At 36.1% G+C, this 18,376-nt stretch overlaps 1 protein-coding gene across 4 annotated transcripts in view; it reads right to left on the bottom strand.

The window, feature by feature from the left end:
* The window catches only part of LOC120073287, a 28,673-nt gene extending 11,421 nt beyond the window's left edge, over positions 1–17,252 (bottom strand). For 2 of the 4 annotated variants that reach the window (XR_005480716.1, XM_039026037.1), the window contains exons 1-10: positions 16,783–17,251; positions 16,081–16,208; positions 15,816–15,945; positions 14,964–15,120; positions 14,795–14,873; positions 12,399–12,439; positions 12,143–12,259; positions 11,883–11,960; positions 11,124–11,186; positions 1,815–1,866 (exon numbers count right to left, since the gene is read on the bottom strand). Coding sequence is in view for 2 of the 4 variants with exons in the window: in XM_039026037.1 (XP_038881965.1) it covers positions 1,815–1,866; positions 11,124–11,186; positions 11,883–11,960; positions 12,143–12,259; positions 12,399–12,439; positions 14,795–14,873; positions 14,964–15,120; positions 15,816–15,945; positions 16,081–16,208; positions 16,783–16,942 (1,005 nt within the window). In the remaining 2 variants the exon portion in view is untranslated. Of the gene's footprint in view, positions 1–1,814; positions 1,867–11,123; positions 11,187–11,882; positions 11,961–12,142; positions 12,260–12,398; positions 12,440–14,794; positions 14,874–14,963; positions 15,121–15,815; positions 15,946–16,080; positions 16,209–16,782 lie in introns of all 4 variants that reach the window. The other 2 variants (XR_005480715.1, XM_039026036.1) reach the window with 2 other exon arrangements.
* Between the last annotated feature and the right edge of the window lie 1,124 nt (positions 17,253–18,376).

The raw sequence follows: 18,376 nt of genomic DNA, 5'->3' as shown, positions 1-18,376 counted from the left end.
AAACCGTTGGATGCAAATGGGTGTTCACGGTTAAATACAAAGCTGATGGAACTATGGATCGATACAAGGCCAAACTGGTTGCTAAGGGGTTTACTCAGACTTATGGGGTTGATTACTCGGAAACCTTCTCTCCAGTGACAAAACTGAATACGATTCGAGTGCTCCTCTTAGTGGCAGTTAACAAAGACTGGCCTCTCCATCAACTTGATGTAAAGAACGCATTCTTAAATGGTGAGTTAGAATAAGAGGTTTATATGAGCCCTCCTTGTCTGTAAACTCAAAAAATCCCTATATGAATTAAAGCAGTCTCCAAGGGCGTGGTTTGATAAGTTCACCACCTTTATTAAGTCCAAAGGGATCATTCAGGGGCATTCTGATCATACTTTATTTACAAAAAAGTCAGCATCTGGGAAGGTGGCCGCTTTAATTGTGTATGTTGATGACATCATTCTATCAGGGGATGATAAGGTTGAGATTGTCAAACTAAAGCGGAAAATGGTAGATGAGTTCGAGATTAAAGACCTAGGAAGCTTGAGATATTTCCTTGGAATGGAAGTGGCAAGATCGAAAGAGGAAATATTTGTGTCTCAAGCAAAAATATATTCTGGATCTATTGAAGGAAACCTGGATGACTAGATGTTAACATATTGATACTCCTGTTGAAGTTAATGCTAAGTTGGGAAATTCTGTCAACAAAATTCCTGTTAATAAAGAGAGGTATCAACGTCTAGTGGGAAAATTAATTTACTTGTCTCATACTAGACCGGATATTTCCTATGTTGTTAGTGTGGTTAGTCTATTTATGCAGACTCCTTGTGAGGAACATATGGAGGAGGTCACTCAAATACTGAGGTATTTAAAGTCTACTCCAGGAAAGGGCCTAATATTCAAAAAACATGATGAGAGGTGCATTGAGGCATACACTGACTCAGATTGGGCAGGATCCGTTACAGACAGAAAGTCAACGTCAGGATACTGTACCTTTGTGTGGGGTAATCTAGTTACTTGGCGGTGTAAGAACCAAGGCGTCGTTGCAAGAAGTAGTGTCGAAATGGAATAAAGGACTATGAGTCTGCATATGTGAGGAGATATGGTTGAAGAAAGTCTTGTCTGACCTTCACCAAGATTGTGATGCTCCGATGAAACTCTATTGTAATAATAAGGCAGCTATAAGTATAGCTAACAACCTGGTGCAACACGACAAGACTAAGCCTGTGGAGATAGACAGACACTTCATTAAGGAAAAGTTGGATAATGGTAGTATTTGTATTCCCTACGTTCCTTCAAGTGAACAGGTTGCTGCCATTCTCACCAAAGGGTTACTAAGACAGTTTTGAAGTCTGTGTCAGCAAGTTAGGTCTCATTGATATTTACACCCCAACTTGAGGGGGAGTGTTGAAAGTAGTGTATTTTGCCCTAAGGGCGTTTTAGTCGTTTGTTATTCTCTATTATTTTTAGTGTGCGCCTTAGTTATTTATTTCGCTCTGTTGTTCCCTGTAAAGGGGTGAAATTAATAAAAACTCCTATATCATGGTTTTTTCTCCCTGACCTAGGGTTTTCCACGTAAACTGTGTGTTTTCCCTTTCTTCCCTTTTCTATTTCAATAATATACAATGGTTTTAACAAAAAAAATATCAAGTCTAAGAACAGTGAAATATTTTCATCAGAAACCAAAATGAACAAAACATGTAAATTTAAAATATATTAACCCGTAACCTTTTTCTACTTGTCTCAGGGGATAGGATCCAAAGCTGATGAATCCGATAAATAAGCAAAAAGAGTGGGAATAAAAGAACACTGAAGAAAAAATGAACCTCATAAGTCTTTCCAGCTGGAACACTAATTTCTTTGTAGCTATCACTTTTCCTGCAGAAAGAGATAGTGATGGATAGACAAATAGTTACAGAATGAGAGAGAACAAAGTGTTGCTAGAAAGCAAATAAGTATGAAATTTTAAGGGTGCATTTGTTGGTTTCAGTAAAAGAGTTGGCATTTCACATTTGTGTTTTCGACATGTGCTTGATAGCAGATTAAGAAACTGGATGACAGCTTGAAAAGTTGTTCAAAACGAGTTTGATAATATATATATATATATATATATATATATATTAATGAATGGCAAGTTTGATAGTATATTTATATACAATGAAAATAGTTGTGGTTACAAACTAAATATTTGGTTGAAATTTTTGTATAACTATTATTCACCATATTATATAACTTATAATATATTATATGATACATCTTTTAATTTCAATAAAAGATAAACGAATGTACAACATGACTATTTATTGAAGTTTTTATCTAAATTTAAATTATGAATGCAATAAAATCATAAACACTGTTTTTATGTTTCTATAAATTTCTACCATTTGGACCTCGAAACCCAAATACAATTTTCAAAAACAAATCTATCAAACAAATAGTCATTCAATCCCTCTAATGCAATCTTAAAACAAGAAACAGAAACAAAATTGCATACTAAACATGCCCTAACCTTTTCACATTGATTGATTTAATACAATAATCCTATTTAGGTTGAGTTTATTCTGTGGTTGGTCTTATACAGGGTGTTAACACTATGGATTGGATTCAGAGTCATTTCTCCTTTTGAACTTAAGTCATTCATCGTGGATTTGCCAGTTTTCTAGGTGATTTGAAACCATTTGTTTGTGGCTTTTGGTTTGTATTTGCTGATAACAGGGACAATTGTCTAATGATGGAGGAGATTTTGCTTCATCCTCCTTTCAAGGAGAAGGGTTGGTCTTTTTGCAGCTCTTTGGGGCATTTGCATTGAGGGAGTAATAGAATCTTTAATGGAGTAAGGAGATCAAGTGAGGAGGGTTGGTTTTTAGCTAGATTTAATGCCTTGCTTTAGGTGTCTATAATTAAAATCTTGTAAGTATTCGTTAGGTCATAGTCCCTCAGACTAGAGCCCTTTCCATGCCATGCACTCTCCACTCAAGGAGTAGCCCACCAATGAACATCACCTTTATTTATTATTATTATTATTATTATTATTATTATTTTATATAAACAACTGCTTTCATTGAAAAAAAAAATGAAAGAATACAAGGACGTACAAAAAATAAGCCCACCAAAACACCCCATCTAAAGAAAGGGGTTCCGGCTAAGAAAAATTCCTCTTAGAGAACAGTTACAAAAAAGCTTCAAACCAGAAGCCCAAAGAGACACATTGTCCTTAACTGAATTCCCAAAAACCCATTGCACACCGAAGCAAGAAAATAATTTCCACCAACAATTACTTGAGAAGGAACAATCAAAAAAAAGATAATGCATTTCTTCCCCATTAGCTAAGCAAAGAGGACATATTGAGAGTGAAATAAGTTTGTTCTGTAGCTTGTGTTGCAATGTGGATAAGCAATTGAGGGAACCATATAGAAGAATCCGCACCAAAATATTAATTCTTTTAGGACTCTTTGATCTCCTAAGAGCTTTATAACATGCTTTATCAATTGGAGAAGCAATCAAATATTTTGACAAAGATTTAACCGTGTACCTTCCTGAGGTATCCAAAGACCACAATCTGGAATCCTGTAACCCTCAATCTTGCTTAGCAGTTGTTGAACTTCAATGATCTCCTCTTCCTTTAGTTGCCTTCGAAGTGAGAGGTTCCAAGAACCGATAACTGGGTCCCATTGATCATTACACTGCCTTTTGGAGCAGAAGCTATTCGGAACAGCTTAGAAAAACAGTCTTTAAAAGATATTTTTGTACACCATGAATCTGTCCAAAAGAAAACTTTCCTTCCATTGCCTAGTTTAAACTTAGCGAGGGATCCTAATTTACTCCATGTTCTTGAGATGCTGGTCCAAGGACTTCTCAAGCTTAAACCACATTTGCCTGATGTGTACTAAAGATGTGGGTCAACTCCGTGAATACTTTTCACAACTTTGCACCATAGGGAGTCTTGTTCCTTTAGAAACCTCCAATTCCATTTAAACAACAAAGTTGTATTTCTGTTTTTCAGAATACCAATCCCAAGGCCTCCATCAATTGGAGATTTGGAAGCTAACTCTCATTTTACCAAATGATTCAGCTTTCTGCCTTTATGGCCTTCCTAGAAAAAATTACATAAAATTCTCTCCAATTCATAAATCACCGAGCAAGGCATTAGAAATAAGGAATGTAGTAAGTGGGAAGATTGGCCAAAACCGCATTACATAGAGTTAAACGACCTCCTTTGGACAAGTTATACCTTTTCCATCTATCAGGTTTATGGTAGATCTTATCAATAATAGGGTGCCAAAAAGAGTATTGTTTTGGGTATCCACCAAGAGGTAGGCCGAGATAAGTGAAAGGCAACCTGCCGACTTTACAATTTAGCCTATTAGAAGTAGAGATCAAAGAATCCTCATCAATATTAACTCCATAAAGTGCCCACTTCTCCCAATTAATTTGCTGTCTGGAACACCATTCAAATAAACCTATTGTTTGAATAAGAATATCTAACATTGCTTCATAATACTTGCAAAAGAGAAGAGTATCATCCGCAAAGTGCAAAATTGACAAGTGCACCTTGTCTTTGCCAACTAAAAACCCTAAAAATCCTTCATCCACTGTCATGGGCTCTTTTAACCAATTCACTTAGCACCTCACTAATGATGAGGAAAAGAAATGGAAATAATGGATCCCCTTGTGTAATTCCCCTTGAAGCTTGAATACGTTGTCTAGGTCTTCCATTGATACAAATTGAGAATTTTGGGTTTTGAATGCACCCATTAATCCAATCAATCCACTTTGTATGAAAGCCCAATAGATTAAGGATTCGTTCTAGAAAACTCCAATCAACCCGATCAAAAGCCTTCTCAAGATCTAATTTTAGAATCCACCCGTTCTTCTTGCTTGCTCTATAGTCTTCAACTGCTTCATTTGCAATTAGAATGGAATCTAGAATTTGTCTTCCTCCCATAAATGCACTCTGTGTACTAGAAATGATGCTTGGCATTATCTTTTTAATCCTTTCTACAAGTACTTTAGAAATGATCTTGTAAGTGGAGGTAGTTAGACTTATAGGTCTAAAGTCTTAACCTGTGACGAATCAACCTTCTTAGGAATTAGGCAAATAAAATTTTCCTTCATACAAGCATTCAGCTTTCCATTAGAGTGAAATTCCTCAAATTATTTTTGAAAGACAGCCCTGAAATTCTGCCAAAATTCAATGAAAAACTCTATTGTAAAACCATCCGGCCCGGGAGCTTTGTTTTTGCCAAGAGATTTAATTGCTAGGAGGATCTCCTCGCTTCGAAAAGGGGCAATTAAAGCTGAATTTTGAGCAGCCGACACACGGTTCCAAGTAATATCAGAAGGAATGGCTCGAAAACCTGGGATTTTCAAATACAAAAACGTGAAATAGCATATTATTTTTTATTCAATCTCTCGATAGGATTGAATTGTTGACTCGTTGCTTGAAACTAATTCAGTAATCATATTCTTTCTCTTTTTTGCTGAAAGAAATCTATGGAAAAAGCCAGTATCTTCATATCATCACCCAACTTTAACCAATTCAATTTGCTTTTTTGAATTTTCTCTCCTCTAGAAGGTATAAATTCATAAGATCTCCTTTGATGGCTAATCTAATGTCCATTTCAATAATTGAAAGATCTTCTCTCTCGGCTTTTGAATCAAAAGAGGCAAAACTCAGATAATAAATCTTTCCCTTTTCTTTTTCTTTCTAGCTCATATTCCGCAAACCAGTATTTAACTTTATCTTTTACCTTGCAGCATAAGGCCTATTGTAAAACCTGCCCAACCTTTTGATTGGTCACGATCCAAGACTTTTTGGATGACCTTTGAGCATTCATTAATCCTCATCCAACTATTGCAAAAACGAAAAGGGGAAGGACCCCAAGAAACTGCTCCAACCTCTAAAAGCAATGGAAAATGATCCGAAAATAGCCTTGCTTTTCTGCTAACTCTTGAGTTATCAAATAAATCGTCCCATTATTTATTGATGAGGAATCTATCTAGTAGAGAATGTGATTTTGAGATACCATCCCTAGACCATGTGAAATTTCCCTTAGATAATGGTACTTCTAACAGCCCTACATCTTGAATGAACTTATTAAACTTTTTCATTCCTCTTGTAACTCTTCCAATAGGAAATATTTCGTGACTCCATCTTGTTATGTTGAAGTCTCCTCCAATGCACCAAGCTTCCTCACAATAAGCAAAAATTGAAACAAGTTCTGGCCAAAGATGTCTTTTTTTCCCAACAAGTAGTTTTGCATTGAGTCATGATTTTAACAAAAAGTGAGTATCCTCCCTTTACCAAAAGTGAGTTCCAAAGGCAAAACTTTGCTTTCATCCCACATGGTAAGAATACCTCCAGATTTACCAAAAGCCTCCACAAATGTCCAGTGGATGTCATTAGAGCTCCAAATGGATTTAATAAATTGAACATCAATAAAAGATCGCTTTGTTTCTTGAATCAACACTAAATCAGGATGCTGATTTTGTAAGAAATGATTCAACATTCAACATGGTCTGTTCAGATTTGTCATTAAGTCCCCTCGTGTTCCAAGAAACAATCTTCATGCTTTTGACACCTCCTTAGGAGGGGCTATTTCCTGCAACTGGAAACCACAAGCCGCAACTAAAGAGGAAAATTTGGAAGGAATTTGAGATGGAGAGAGGTATGGAGCACTCACAAGAGATTGTTGTTGCTTAAAAAATTGTGCTCTATATGCTCCCCCACTTGATCAGTATAATAATCTTCAATTTTTTTCAGGCTCTTCATGATCGGATTCTTCACTACTCATACTAACATCTGATTCATCGTCCGACTCTTGAGAAGAGGGCTTCTTATATTCTTGAGAAAATGTGTCGTGGATGAAGGAAACTTTCAACCCTGGTACCCTGAAATTATGATGAATGATTACGGGAGAGGAATGACGTTTTCTTGAAATTTTAGGCTCTTGTGCGATGAGTACTCAAACACATTTATCTTCTAGATCATCTGGATTATGAAAATGATGCACCAAGGAATCTGCTGTCTTTGTAAACTTTTGAGGTGAAGAACATACCGGATCTCTAAGACTCAAAACCTCTTCATTAATGATGTGAAGTTCTTGCTCAAACTCTATTTCTTCTACAACTTTTTTTTGATTAAACAGATTCTGATCTGAAGGCAACACAGAGCAGAAATTAGAGAATGATTGTTAAGCTTCTGAAGCATTCTCGAGGCCTTCTTTTTCTTTTTCTGACGCAACCTTTGAGTTTTCTTTTTGAAGAGTGCAACAAGGAGCCGAATGGACTTCTTGGCCTGCTAAAGAATTTTCAATGAACATATTATTACTAACCTCGTTGTCTGGGTTGGAATTTTCTCTCTCCAAATTAATAGCCGGCTGTAAATCAACAGACAAATTTAATTTTTCAACCTTGCTCACGTTATTTGGTGCAATGTCCTTTGGAATACCTTTTAAAACTTTAATATCCTCCTTCAAAGAGTCTATCAAGAAGCCTTCATCCATCATTGCTTCTTTAATGCGACAGATGTCCAGGGAATTTGAAAAGTCATCTGCCCCAAAACAAGTTTTGGCAAGTCGCTGATTGTTTTGAGCGATCAAAGGATTAAATCTTTCAAAAGTATTCCAAGCAATAAGTCTTCAAATTCCCAAGAAGCGGGAATAAAACCACAAATATTCTCCTTGATCTTAATATAGGCTGATGAACACTCTAAAAAATTTAGTGTTTTTTATGAGATCTCAACTAAACCACCTAAATGATGCCCAATAGCTTCAAAAACCGAATTCTTCCAAATTAGTAATGGAAAATTCTTAATTGAAATCCAACCACCATAGCATGAAGTAGCTTTTGGGATGGAATGAACTTGTTTTGACCAATGTTCAAGCTTCAAATACATCCTTCCACATTCATACCATTTATCTGATAAGAACTCCTCAGCAATCTCCATATGAAACTTGCATCACAAAAGGGATTAATTGAAACGTTTCCTTGGAAAAAATCCTCTATAGTTGTTTTTACTTCAAGCCATGAGCGGTACTCCATTAGTCTTGTTACCACAATTAGAGAAGGTAGATTTAAATCCAACATTTCTTTTTCTTTTCTAATCCAAACTGGAAAGGTGGGAACTTGATCTTTCTTGCAATCTTCAACTCTTTTATTTACTAATGTTGCCTCTCCAGAAGTGGCAACTGCTTTTGCATATGATCTTCTAGAATAATGATCAATCGTAATTGGATTATGAACTTCATGCACAGACTCTGATGGGCAAGATGGCAACTAACCTTCAAACTTGAACTGATCATTTCAGCAAAAGAAAGCCAGCCTTGATCATTCGCACCTGCAGGGATATGAATATTGCGGCTACCTCCTGAGGAAGGCCAAAATGCGATTTCTGCAAACCAAACAGCCTTGGTTCTAAACTTTGCTAATCTTTCAACTCCCTGATCTAGCATAGCCTTTTTAGAGAAGAATGCCTAAGGTTTTTCATTAGAAAGCTTATGCAGCTCCATTTCTAACCATAACATTGTTTGCAGACCGAAAGAAACTTTCTGATTTTTTTAGAAGTCTTCCACTAAAAAACTAGAATCCTCTTGCCAAACGAAAAAAAAAATGGTCATTGATATTACAACTTTTACCTTCCATATTGAGTTAATCCAAAACACGAAGATAATATATGTTGAAAGTGGCCGGAAAAGGGGAAAGAAATGCTGAAAGAGCTTCGGAATTACTGATTGGAGGAAACTGAGGAGAGAGGAGAGAGCAAACTTACCTTTCCATCTACTCCGGAATACCATGCCTTTCTTCAATAGAAATCTTCCTCCCAATCCCAGATTTACAAATCAAGAAGAATTTTCTATCTATTGTTACCTTCCCCATCTCTTAGATTTCCTCACATTTTGAGAGAGAAGTTTGAGAGAAAAAAGTTAGAGAGAGAGTCTATACTGTTTCGTTTTATAGTTTGTTGCCGACATAACGGCATAACTTCTTTTTTAAATGGAGTCTGTTTGGCCAATTTAGCTCACATCCCATGAAGGGACTTCTTCTCCACCGTAACCATAATCAACTACTTTGTAATTTTCTCTCTCCTCTTCCGTTTAGCTTTCACCGTCTCTAGCTCTTCTGCCATTTTCAGCATCCACAAGTTCTCCTCCGCTCGTCTCTCCACTTTTCCAACCATGTGTCTGTCAAAATGTTCTCCTCCTCAGTCCCCCCCCCCCACCGCCTCATTCCTTTTGCATGTGACTGTTAGGCAAGTTCGTCCTTTGTCATTTTCCCATCCGGCCGCCTCTACAGTTTTTCAACCATGTGTTAGCCAATAGGTTTCCCCTCCACTTGCCTTGTCTCCTTTCCGCCAGTACTCTTCTCTTTCTTCCTTTCCTCCCCAACTTCTTCTCCATCTTTTGGTTAAATTTTCACCATATTTGTTCTGCCCCACACCTCGATTTCCATATCCTCTGTTGCCATAAAAAATCGCTACCGCCTCCACTACCCCGCATCGAAGACTCCTCGCAACCAATAACTTCAATGACCTTCGAAAGATTGTCGCATTTTTCCCAATATTTGTCCCATTTCTCATCCTATTGTCGATCACGATCACAAACTAAACATCCTCAACCCATTGTCGCGTTTCTCCCAATATCTGTTGTATTGTTGCCCTATGTTCGTCGTGTTTGGTCAAGCATCTCTATAACTAACACTAACTTCAGCAAACAATTCGCATTTCATGATCTATTCCCAGAATCGATGCTCTGGTACCAATTTGTCATGATACCAAAACACAAAAAGAAAAAAAATAAATATATATGTATATATATATGAAAACACCAAAGGAACTATATTGCAATAACAAGAAGAAATTACAATATCAATAGCTTTTCGAGAGGGCTACACCTCTCCCACAAGCAATCCACTAAGGACCGTCTTACCATAGTATGGCCTCCATGTTCTCCCGACACTCTCTCAATTTCTAACTAATTCACTCCTAACTAATTACTCCTATGCCCGTACTAATATCCTACTACTATTAGTACTCTCATAGCCTCATAATAATTGTGGTGCATCAAAAGGCATGAACTAGGGCAATTTCGATGTTTGAAACCCGGTTAATAAGAATAATACTTTCTTGTCTAAATGGCTTTGCTATTTCCCTCCAAAGCCAAGACTTTGCACATAAATTAATTGTGAGCAAAAATGTGTTCAGGCTTGTAGGTGGGGGACTCCAAGGCAATTTACAGTGACCCTTGGTCCCTTGTAGGAACTCATAGAGAGTATCTCAAAATAGTATCCTTCTGTTCAGACAAGTAGTTTCTTTATCATTGTGGATGAGACTTGTGTTCGGTTATGTGCGGATCATAGCATTGGCTGTGATCCATTGTCTATTTATTTTCCTCGCCTTTACTTTTTTATCTTCCAACAATAATGTCCCCATATACCTTCCTTAGCCTTTTGGCTAAGATCATGTGTAACAATAATGCCCCCATTGCATTGAATTATACTCGAGCCAGTTCCTCATTTGAAGATGAAAATCTCTGTCGACGGACTCTTGATTCTGCTGAAATTTTCTGCTCTGGTTCTATGGTTACCAATTTGGTTTCCTCATCCGTCACAGTCACCTTATCTGTCCAATCACTAGAGGCTGGAAGTTCTAAAAACGGTCTGATTCTTTTCTTGCTTGACGTACATACTTCCAGATAATAGTGAAAACATCACATAATTTATCATTAAGTCTGCTGCAAGACAAGATCAGTCGACATCTTGTGATGAAGGCTCTCTTGCAAGTTGCACAATTTTATTTTTGAGTTAACATCGTTGATGTGATTTGAAGTTCATCTGTTCTCAAGTTAGGTCAAACTAGAGCATACTTGGCAAGAATTTGAATCATTTACTATCAGTTTGTTGTTCTCAACTTCTATGTAGGAAGCTTCCTATATGGCTCTAGATTTTAGTTCTCATCCCTTGAGGAGCATATTTGTAAGTTTCCCTCCCGACCTTCAGTTTTTTTGTTTGTTTTCCTGGTTTTTGGTCCGGTCTGTCCTTGTTTCTTTCTTCAGATGTTGCTGTTAAGCATGTTACCTATCTTAATGAAAGCAATGTCTTTTATCCCACATAATATACACACAAAAATGTCAATGTACCTCTCATCTGCTGCACAGGCCACATCTGCTGAAATAAAGAACGGAGCATTGTTGAAGACCTCGCTGGAAAAATATGAGGACAAAATTAATAAAATGGAGATACTGAGAACCAGAATCAAAATACACCATGGCCTTGATGGGCTTGTGAATTTTTCTCGGAAACAGGCATTTTATTCATAAATGATCAAGAAACACTAATCGAGATACATGATTGCAATTCTCTCTTGAGGAGAAAAGAGACCCCCTTATAACTACTGAATTACAAAACTGCCAAAAAACACAAAATCGACAACCATTACAAAAGAGCCTTCCAACTAAAGCCAATTGCATGGGAAGAGTAATGAAGATGGGAAAAAGAGGACTTAGAAAGAGAACATCACTAGGAGGCATGATTCTTTACAAAATCACATCTATTTTAGTCAACTTGAATTCTGACAAAATATTGTGTCACCATACATTGTAAACAATCATTCTTGTATCTAATTGTTCCAGAATAAACCTTTAAGATACAAACAACCAAGACATATCACTCTACCCCAACACCCCCAAAGTTATATCAATTACATAATTTCAACATATTTATACTTTCATAGAGAAACTAACGTCTAAAGCATGATGAAGTTCCATGTACGATTCAAAATATTCAAATCAATAATAAATCGAAAACTATCCATGGCATGCAACCCATTGTGGGCCTTCAAAGTACCCAAAAGGACTAAACATATTGGAAGCTAGTTATGCTAGAGGCAGAAATATTACCGAATGAACCCGAGGAACCTCTCAAGCTCAGAGGTGTACACATCAACCGCTTGCTCCAATATAACAAGATGCTCCCTTCTGCTCAATATAATTGCAAACATGAACCATCAAGGCAAAAAAAAAACAAAAAAAACAAAAAAAAACAGAGGCAGAATGCCTTTTCCCTCGATGGGGAAAAGAAACAATAAATTACTCCTAATATAAAAAATACTATAATTCAATGAACCACTGTAACATAAAAAGAAGTAAAGATTTCTTACCGTTTCCCAGCATCAAAACGTCTCCATGATAATGAAATACAGAGTCGAATAAGGCGGACCATTGTGGTAAGTTTATACAAAGGTGGTCCATAGCGTTGTCTTTGTTCTTCCATTGGCCTGTTAATTTTCACACATTATCTTAAAATATAGTATACTGAATGGTTCAACAACTCTCAGGAACTGTTCTTACTAGTTATTTACAATAATTGAAATTAAAACTAGATAAAACTTAAAAAACTGTAGCGAAAGAAGTTACCCATCGTCATCATTTATTTTCTGAATGAATTCTAGCAATACCTGCATTAGAAAGTAATGAGATTGCGAATTATGACATATGGTGTTTATAATTTTGATTTGATAGCACCATTCCAAGGTGCTACTTGCAAAATAGATCAAAGAAAAGTCACAGGGCTTCTTCCCTGAATATTCTTTGAAGGGCTGTCAAAACATTCTTCCTTTAGGTTTGTCTTTCCATCCATAAATCCTAAAGAAGAGCTTTGTAGCATTGGTCCACGGGATTCTTTTTTCCCTCTGAATGAATTAGCGCACAAAAATTGCTCCATAGTTTCTTTGATTGTTTTAGGAAAGCTACATTAAATGCCTATAATTTTTTTACCAGAAAACATCGCCACTTACAACCAAATTTACAATTGAAGAAAATATAATCCACTGTTTCATTCTCCACACACAAAATATACCCGACAGACAAGATGGATAAAATGGTGAAATTTATATGACCGATCACTGGCATTAACTCCTCCCGACCAGAGTCAGAGTGACTAAACAGTTAACAGTTTGCCTTCATAAAAATATTAACAAAGTGAACACTGTTAAATAGAATAGCCTCTCACAATAGTTTCCCCCTTATCAAATAATGTTGTCACTCCCGCAGAAGTGGCCTAACTATCTGCTATTAAATCTCCAAGTCCCCTTTATTACATCCTTCTCCTCCTCAAATAAGTGAACCTGCGAGGTTGCTTATCACTCATCAGAGAGCACAATGACTAGCAAGAAGATTGATTGGTGCTCCAGCACAAAAAAATGCCCTTCTATAACCAATTTCATCACCTCAATTATCTTCTGCACCTTTACAGTGCTGCTACTTCCAAAGACCGTGTTAAGGAGTTGCATGAAACACACTCAGAAAGTACGTTTTTAGAGTTAGAATTTTATTAGTTTTATTGTTAATTTGCATTCGTTGATGCACTTTCATATTTAACTGGTAGGAATCAAGCATTTGGACCGGAACGGGTTATTTTTAGATTAAAAATGATGAAAATACCTCTATAATAGGTCAAAGTTTGACCTAAGACAAGAGAAGGGATCAAAGTTGATGAAAAGTTGCGAACTAGGCAAAAAGAGGCGTCAAAACCACGTGGGTGGCGCTGTTCCGCTGCTTTAAAGCCCACAGTTCATATTAAACTTTTTATTTGGATGGTCGTTATAGGCGAATGACCACTTATTTTCTTCGTCTTTTTGTTCTCTATCCATCTATAATATTAGATTTTAGAGTTTCTTTCATCTATTTTCGGTAATCAAGTCAAGTAGTGACAGATTTTATCTTTTATTTATCCAATTCCTACACAATTTGGGAAAACATTTGCCTATATAAAGGAGGGTCTTCAGCAGCTCTCATCATCGATTTAGAGCTTTTGAAGCCAAGAGAGGGAGTTCTGAGTAGAATACATAGGCTCCTCAGTGCCGAAGCCGATTGGAGAGCATTGGAGGGTCAATTCCATCACAGAAAGATATCGAAACGCTGGATAATTCTTCCTTTCCCTTTATTATCTTGGATTATTTTCTGTATTTTCATATTCCTGCTATGGTTCAGTCCATGAAAGCCACGTTAGGCTAGATTTCTCATAGTTTTAGGGATAGATGAATTATTTGGCTTAGTTATTAAACACTTTGCTTCTTGAATGTCAATTTACATTTATGTTTTCTAGCAGGACCTTTTTTAATGCTTTCGAATGTCTGATCAATGTTGGAATGGCTTTATGATTTGAATCTTGCTTGAGAGAGTAAGCTTTAGATCAAATCATGCATGCTAGACTATCATTTGAAAACACGAGAGTAGTCAGATAACGGTAGAGGTTATTGACGAAGAGTCTTAATCCTTTGCTTAATTATTTAGTTTCAAGAGATTAATAATTAGTAATTAGGTTAAAAGAAAAGATCGATCTTGAGAGGGACAATCCAAAAAAAAGACTTCTTAATCTAGATGTTATGTTAATTGGTTCAAGAGTAAAAGCAATTGTAATTAATAATGTCTTGGATTAACTCTATTCCCTAAAATGTCTCTTGTTGATTAACTTCATATTTGATCACTTTTATTGCTTTCTTAGATTAACTTAGTTGAGTTTACAACGCAAGTCGGTCCCCAAATAAAATTGGAACGATCTCTGAATAGCTAAAAGATTATCAATCCGATTCTCTAAGGACGATACTCTGTCTTGGACTAAACTGGTAATTTAACTTAAAATAAAATAAACACAATCAAAAAACAAACAAACAACAGATGGAAGTAAGCTTTTCTACCGGAAGGGGGAGGACTAATTCTCTCACTTCTTTCTTTATCAACAAACGCAGGAGGTATAGTCATTGGCCAGGGAGTAAACATAGGTGTATTTACAGTAACCCAGAATATTGTACCTCTGGAACTCCAACCAAATATTTCACAAGGGTTTTGTAGACACCTGTTGCAGAACCAAGCTGTGCTAACTGTCTCCTCCTGAAAAGGTAATCAATAACTACCGACTACATTATAAACCCACATACAAGCTCAGCCAAAATAAAGGCACCTAAATCTAACAAAAAATACCTTTCCATCTGTTGGTTCCATAAGAGAGCATATCGATCACGTATACTTCCTCCAGAATTAATCAAAGCATCAACCTCTGCTTGCTTATTTCTCTCTGATCGTTCTCTTTGCTGTCTAATTATCGTTCCTCGAAAATCTTGAGGCATGTAAGTCATAACTGCAGATATATTTTTCTTCATAAGAAACTATCAAACATATAGAATATAGAATACAAATGAACCATACAAAAAAGATGCAAGAATTGTAAGAAAAGGGAATCATCACAAATACAACAGCCATCCAAGAAGCACTCTGGAAAAAATCAACGGTTAACTCCCACTGAAAGGCTAAAAAATGGAAAATTGAAGACTCAAAAGCCAAACGTGAAGTGTGATACTAAACAATACTTCCACATCTTTCGCAACCCAATAGCATCATATCACAAATTTAGAAGTCTTTTTTTTTTTTTTTTTTTTTGGGGGGGGGGGGGTGTGGAACACCAAATTTTTGGGATCTCAAGGACAATGAATGAAACTGAGGTCTATAATTTTCTTTTTCGCTTCTAGATAGCCCACTCTTCATAAATAGTTTCTCCAAGTGATCCCCATTTTTTGTTCAAACAAATTGGATATCCTCCTTAATATCTCCTTTAGTTGGCTACAATCCTTCTCTTGTTTATTCATTTCTTCTAATACAACGGTTCTTTATTAGCCAGAACAAATATAGAAATCAAACAATCTTCAACCAAACTACATTGTTTCATAATAAGAGTACATATCGAACCATCAACCAAATGACAGGTGAAAAGTTTTGAGACAAGATACACTTTCAAAAGAACGTCCTCTTCAAGAATAATGATCTGTGAATAGTAACCTGTGTTGAACACGTGCTCAGAATTTTTAGATTGGAAAGCCACCAAAGCATGTAAGGTATTCCGAACTTTTTCTTCTAACTTTCCAATAATATTAGCAAGTTCAGATTCACCAGTTGCAGACTCCTGAACCTGCAGTTTAAATGCGTAGATAAGTTTGGGCTCAGCTTCTAAAACTAAAACAGCTCAAGATGCCACCACAACGTTAGGACTTCTATCGATAATATATACGCTTCTTCCTAAACATGATTGACCCACAAATCTTACCTCTTGAGGCCAACGAGATTTTTCAAGCAGAAAGAGAATTTCTTCCACATTTTCCCGATTCTTCCACATATTCTCATCAATTTTATGAGGAGGATGTTGGTTTGCTTCATCAAGAAGGATGCTTTCCTCTGAAATGATGATGATCCCCACAAGAAAAGCAACCAACATCAGTAATCAAAGATTAAAATGAAGTGGTTCACAGCAAGTGTGAGAAAGCACAATTCAGAGCACAATAATAGGTGTTAAATCATCCATTATGATGACAAATTCAAAGGAAAAACAAGAAGGCGAAAAAAATTGAACTGATCTCAAAATAGATCTAGAGATAATTTCGTATTAAAACCAACTTCTGTGACACAATGACAACAAATGCAATAATAAAAATTAAAAATTCCAGTTATCTCTTTATATCACGTCTTTGAATGGTTGCTCAGAAACATAATTTAAAAGTTTTAAATCACAATAGCCCAACTTGAACGGTGAAGATCATGAGATTAACATATATTAAGTAAAGTACTAAATGCATGACATTCCAAAGACATGCGAGAACTGCAAACAAGCTCTCGAATCACACTATAGGAACACTCCAGGGGCGAAGATCTAAAAGCAAACAAGCTCAAAGCTTCAAATGATCAGCAACCAGTGAGATCATGCCCGAGACCGCAAGCAAAAATTCGTTAAGAAACAAGTCAATGGTGAAACCTGAAGTAGGCGGGAGTTCATCAAGCAAACTGTTCGCCAGAGCGAGCATCTCAGTCGAAAGGCGAGAGACATGGTCAGGTAGAGGCGTAAATGGGTACTTGTCATAATACGAAGCAAGAAAATGCCTGGTTATCGGCACCAGACCCTCCATGGAAGCCATTTTTCGCCGTTACCTTGGTTGTCTTCACCGAATCAAAATCTTTCAGTATAACTGCTACACTCTGAAATTTCCTCCTCAGATCGTTTGAAGCCGAAGAAGATATCGTCAAAGCAAATTAGCAAACGAAGATATTCCACCGTCGAGAAATTCTCCAAGTTCTTCTGGTAAGCCTTTGATCGATCGTCAAAATACTCGTAGAGGTAGAGCAACAAGAAGACGGCTCTACGCCGCTACCCACGGTTCTTCGATCGACTTGTCGTCATCAATCGTCCATTCTGATATGTATGATCTATCCTCTTATCGACTTGTCGTTTACTTTTCTCCCTTTTTTTCGTGCAGTTTTTTTTCTTTTTATGTGTTAGTATATTGCCACGTGCCCTTTACGTGGGAGGGTAAGTCAAATTGTTTTCCCAACCTAGGTACAAGGGGCACAGGATTGGGTTTGGGGGATTGACGATTGGCAACCCAGATAAATCTCCAATTCAACCTTTAAAATTCGATTTGGATTGGGTTATTGGATTATTTTTTTATTTTTTTATTGACTTAAAATATTTAAATTTGTGTACAACACATATTAATAATTAAAATTTCATAAAACTTAAATATCAAATATCAAAATCCAACTATTACAAACATCATAAAAATATATATAAGTTATAATACTTATAAATTATAATATATATTTTTATTAATATTAGAAATTCGAGTTGGGTTAGGTTAACCCGAATTTTTAAAAGTGCAACCTAAACCCAACCCAACTCAAAAAACATAAAAAATTCAATGTACCCCAAAATTAAAACTAACATAATCCAACCCTTACAATTTGGTTGGATAGTCTGGATTGTTCGGGTTGTCGGGTCATTTGAACACCCTACAAGTTTAATCCTCTCTGTAAAGAAAAATTAAATTGGTTCCTATGATTTTAAAAAATGTATTTTAGCCCTTCTTATGTTTTGATAAAACTTTATAAACAATTTTTATAATTTGATAAAATTCTTATAGGTTGTTTGGAGTGTTGAATTGGTTATTAGAGTCTCAAAGTATTGTAGTCGATGGGTTATAATAATCTTTATTAGGGTGTAGGATATTTTAGTTTAGATTATAATAGTCTATTTTTGGGTTACATAATATTTTAATTTGAGTCATACACGAAGAGGGATGATGGTTACAAATTAGTAAATACGGTAGGCAATGAGGGTTTTTATAATAATTGAGAACTTTAACTATTATAATGGGAAGTATAAATATTGTAGATAGACTATTTTTGTTTGGGTTATAATAGTCTGTATTCGAGATGTATATTAATTTTAATATGGATTATAATAGTCTGCCTATATGTGTGAGAAAGAAAAACCTCATATGAGATTGATATCATGATATAAAGATAGAGAATTATTTTTTATTCACATTATGTTTATGAACGTATATAGCAAA

Source organism: Benincasa hispida, chromosome 3, assembly GCF_009727055.1.
Source record: "Benincasa hispida cultivar B227 chromosome 3, ASM972705v1, whole genome shotgun sequence".
In the NCBI taxonomy this organism is placed as follows: Eukaryota; Viridiplantae; Streptophyta; class Magnoliopsida; order Cucurbitales; family Cucurbitaceae; genus Benincasa; species Benincasa hispida.
The sequence above is the reverse complement of the archived record's forward strand: the minus strand, read 5'-3'. Positions and strand labels throughout refer to the sequence as shown.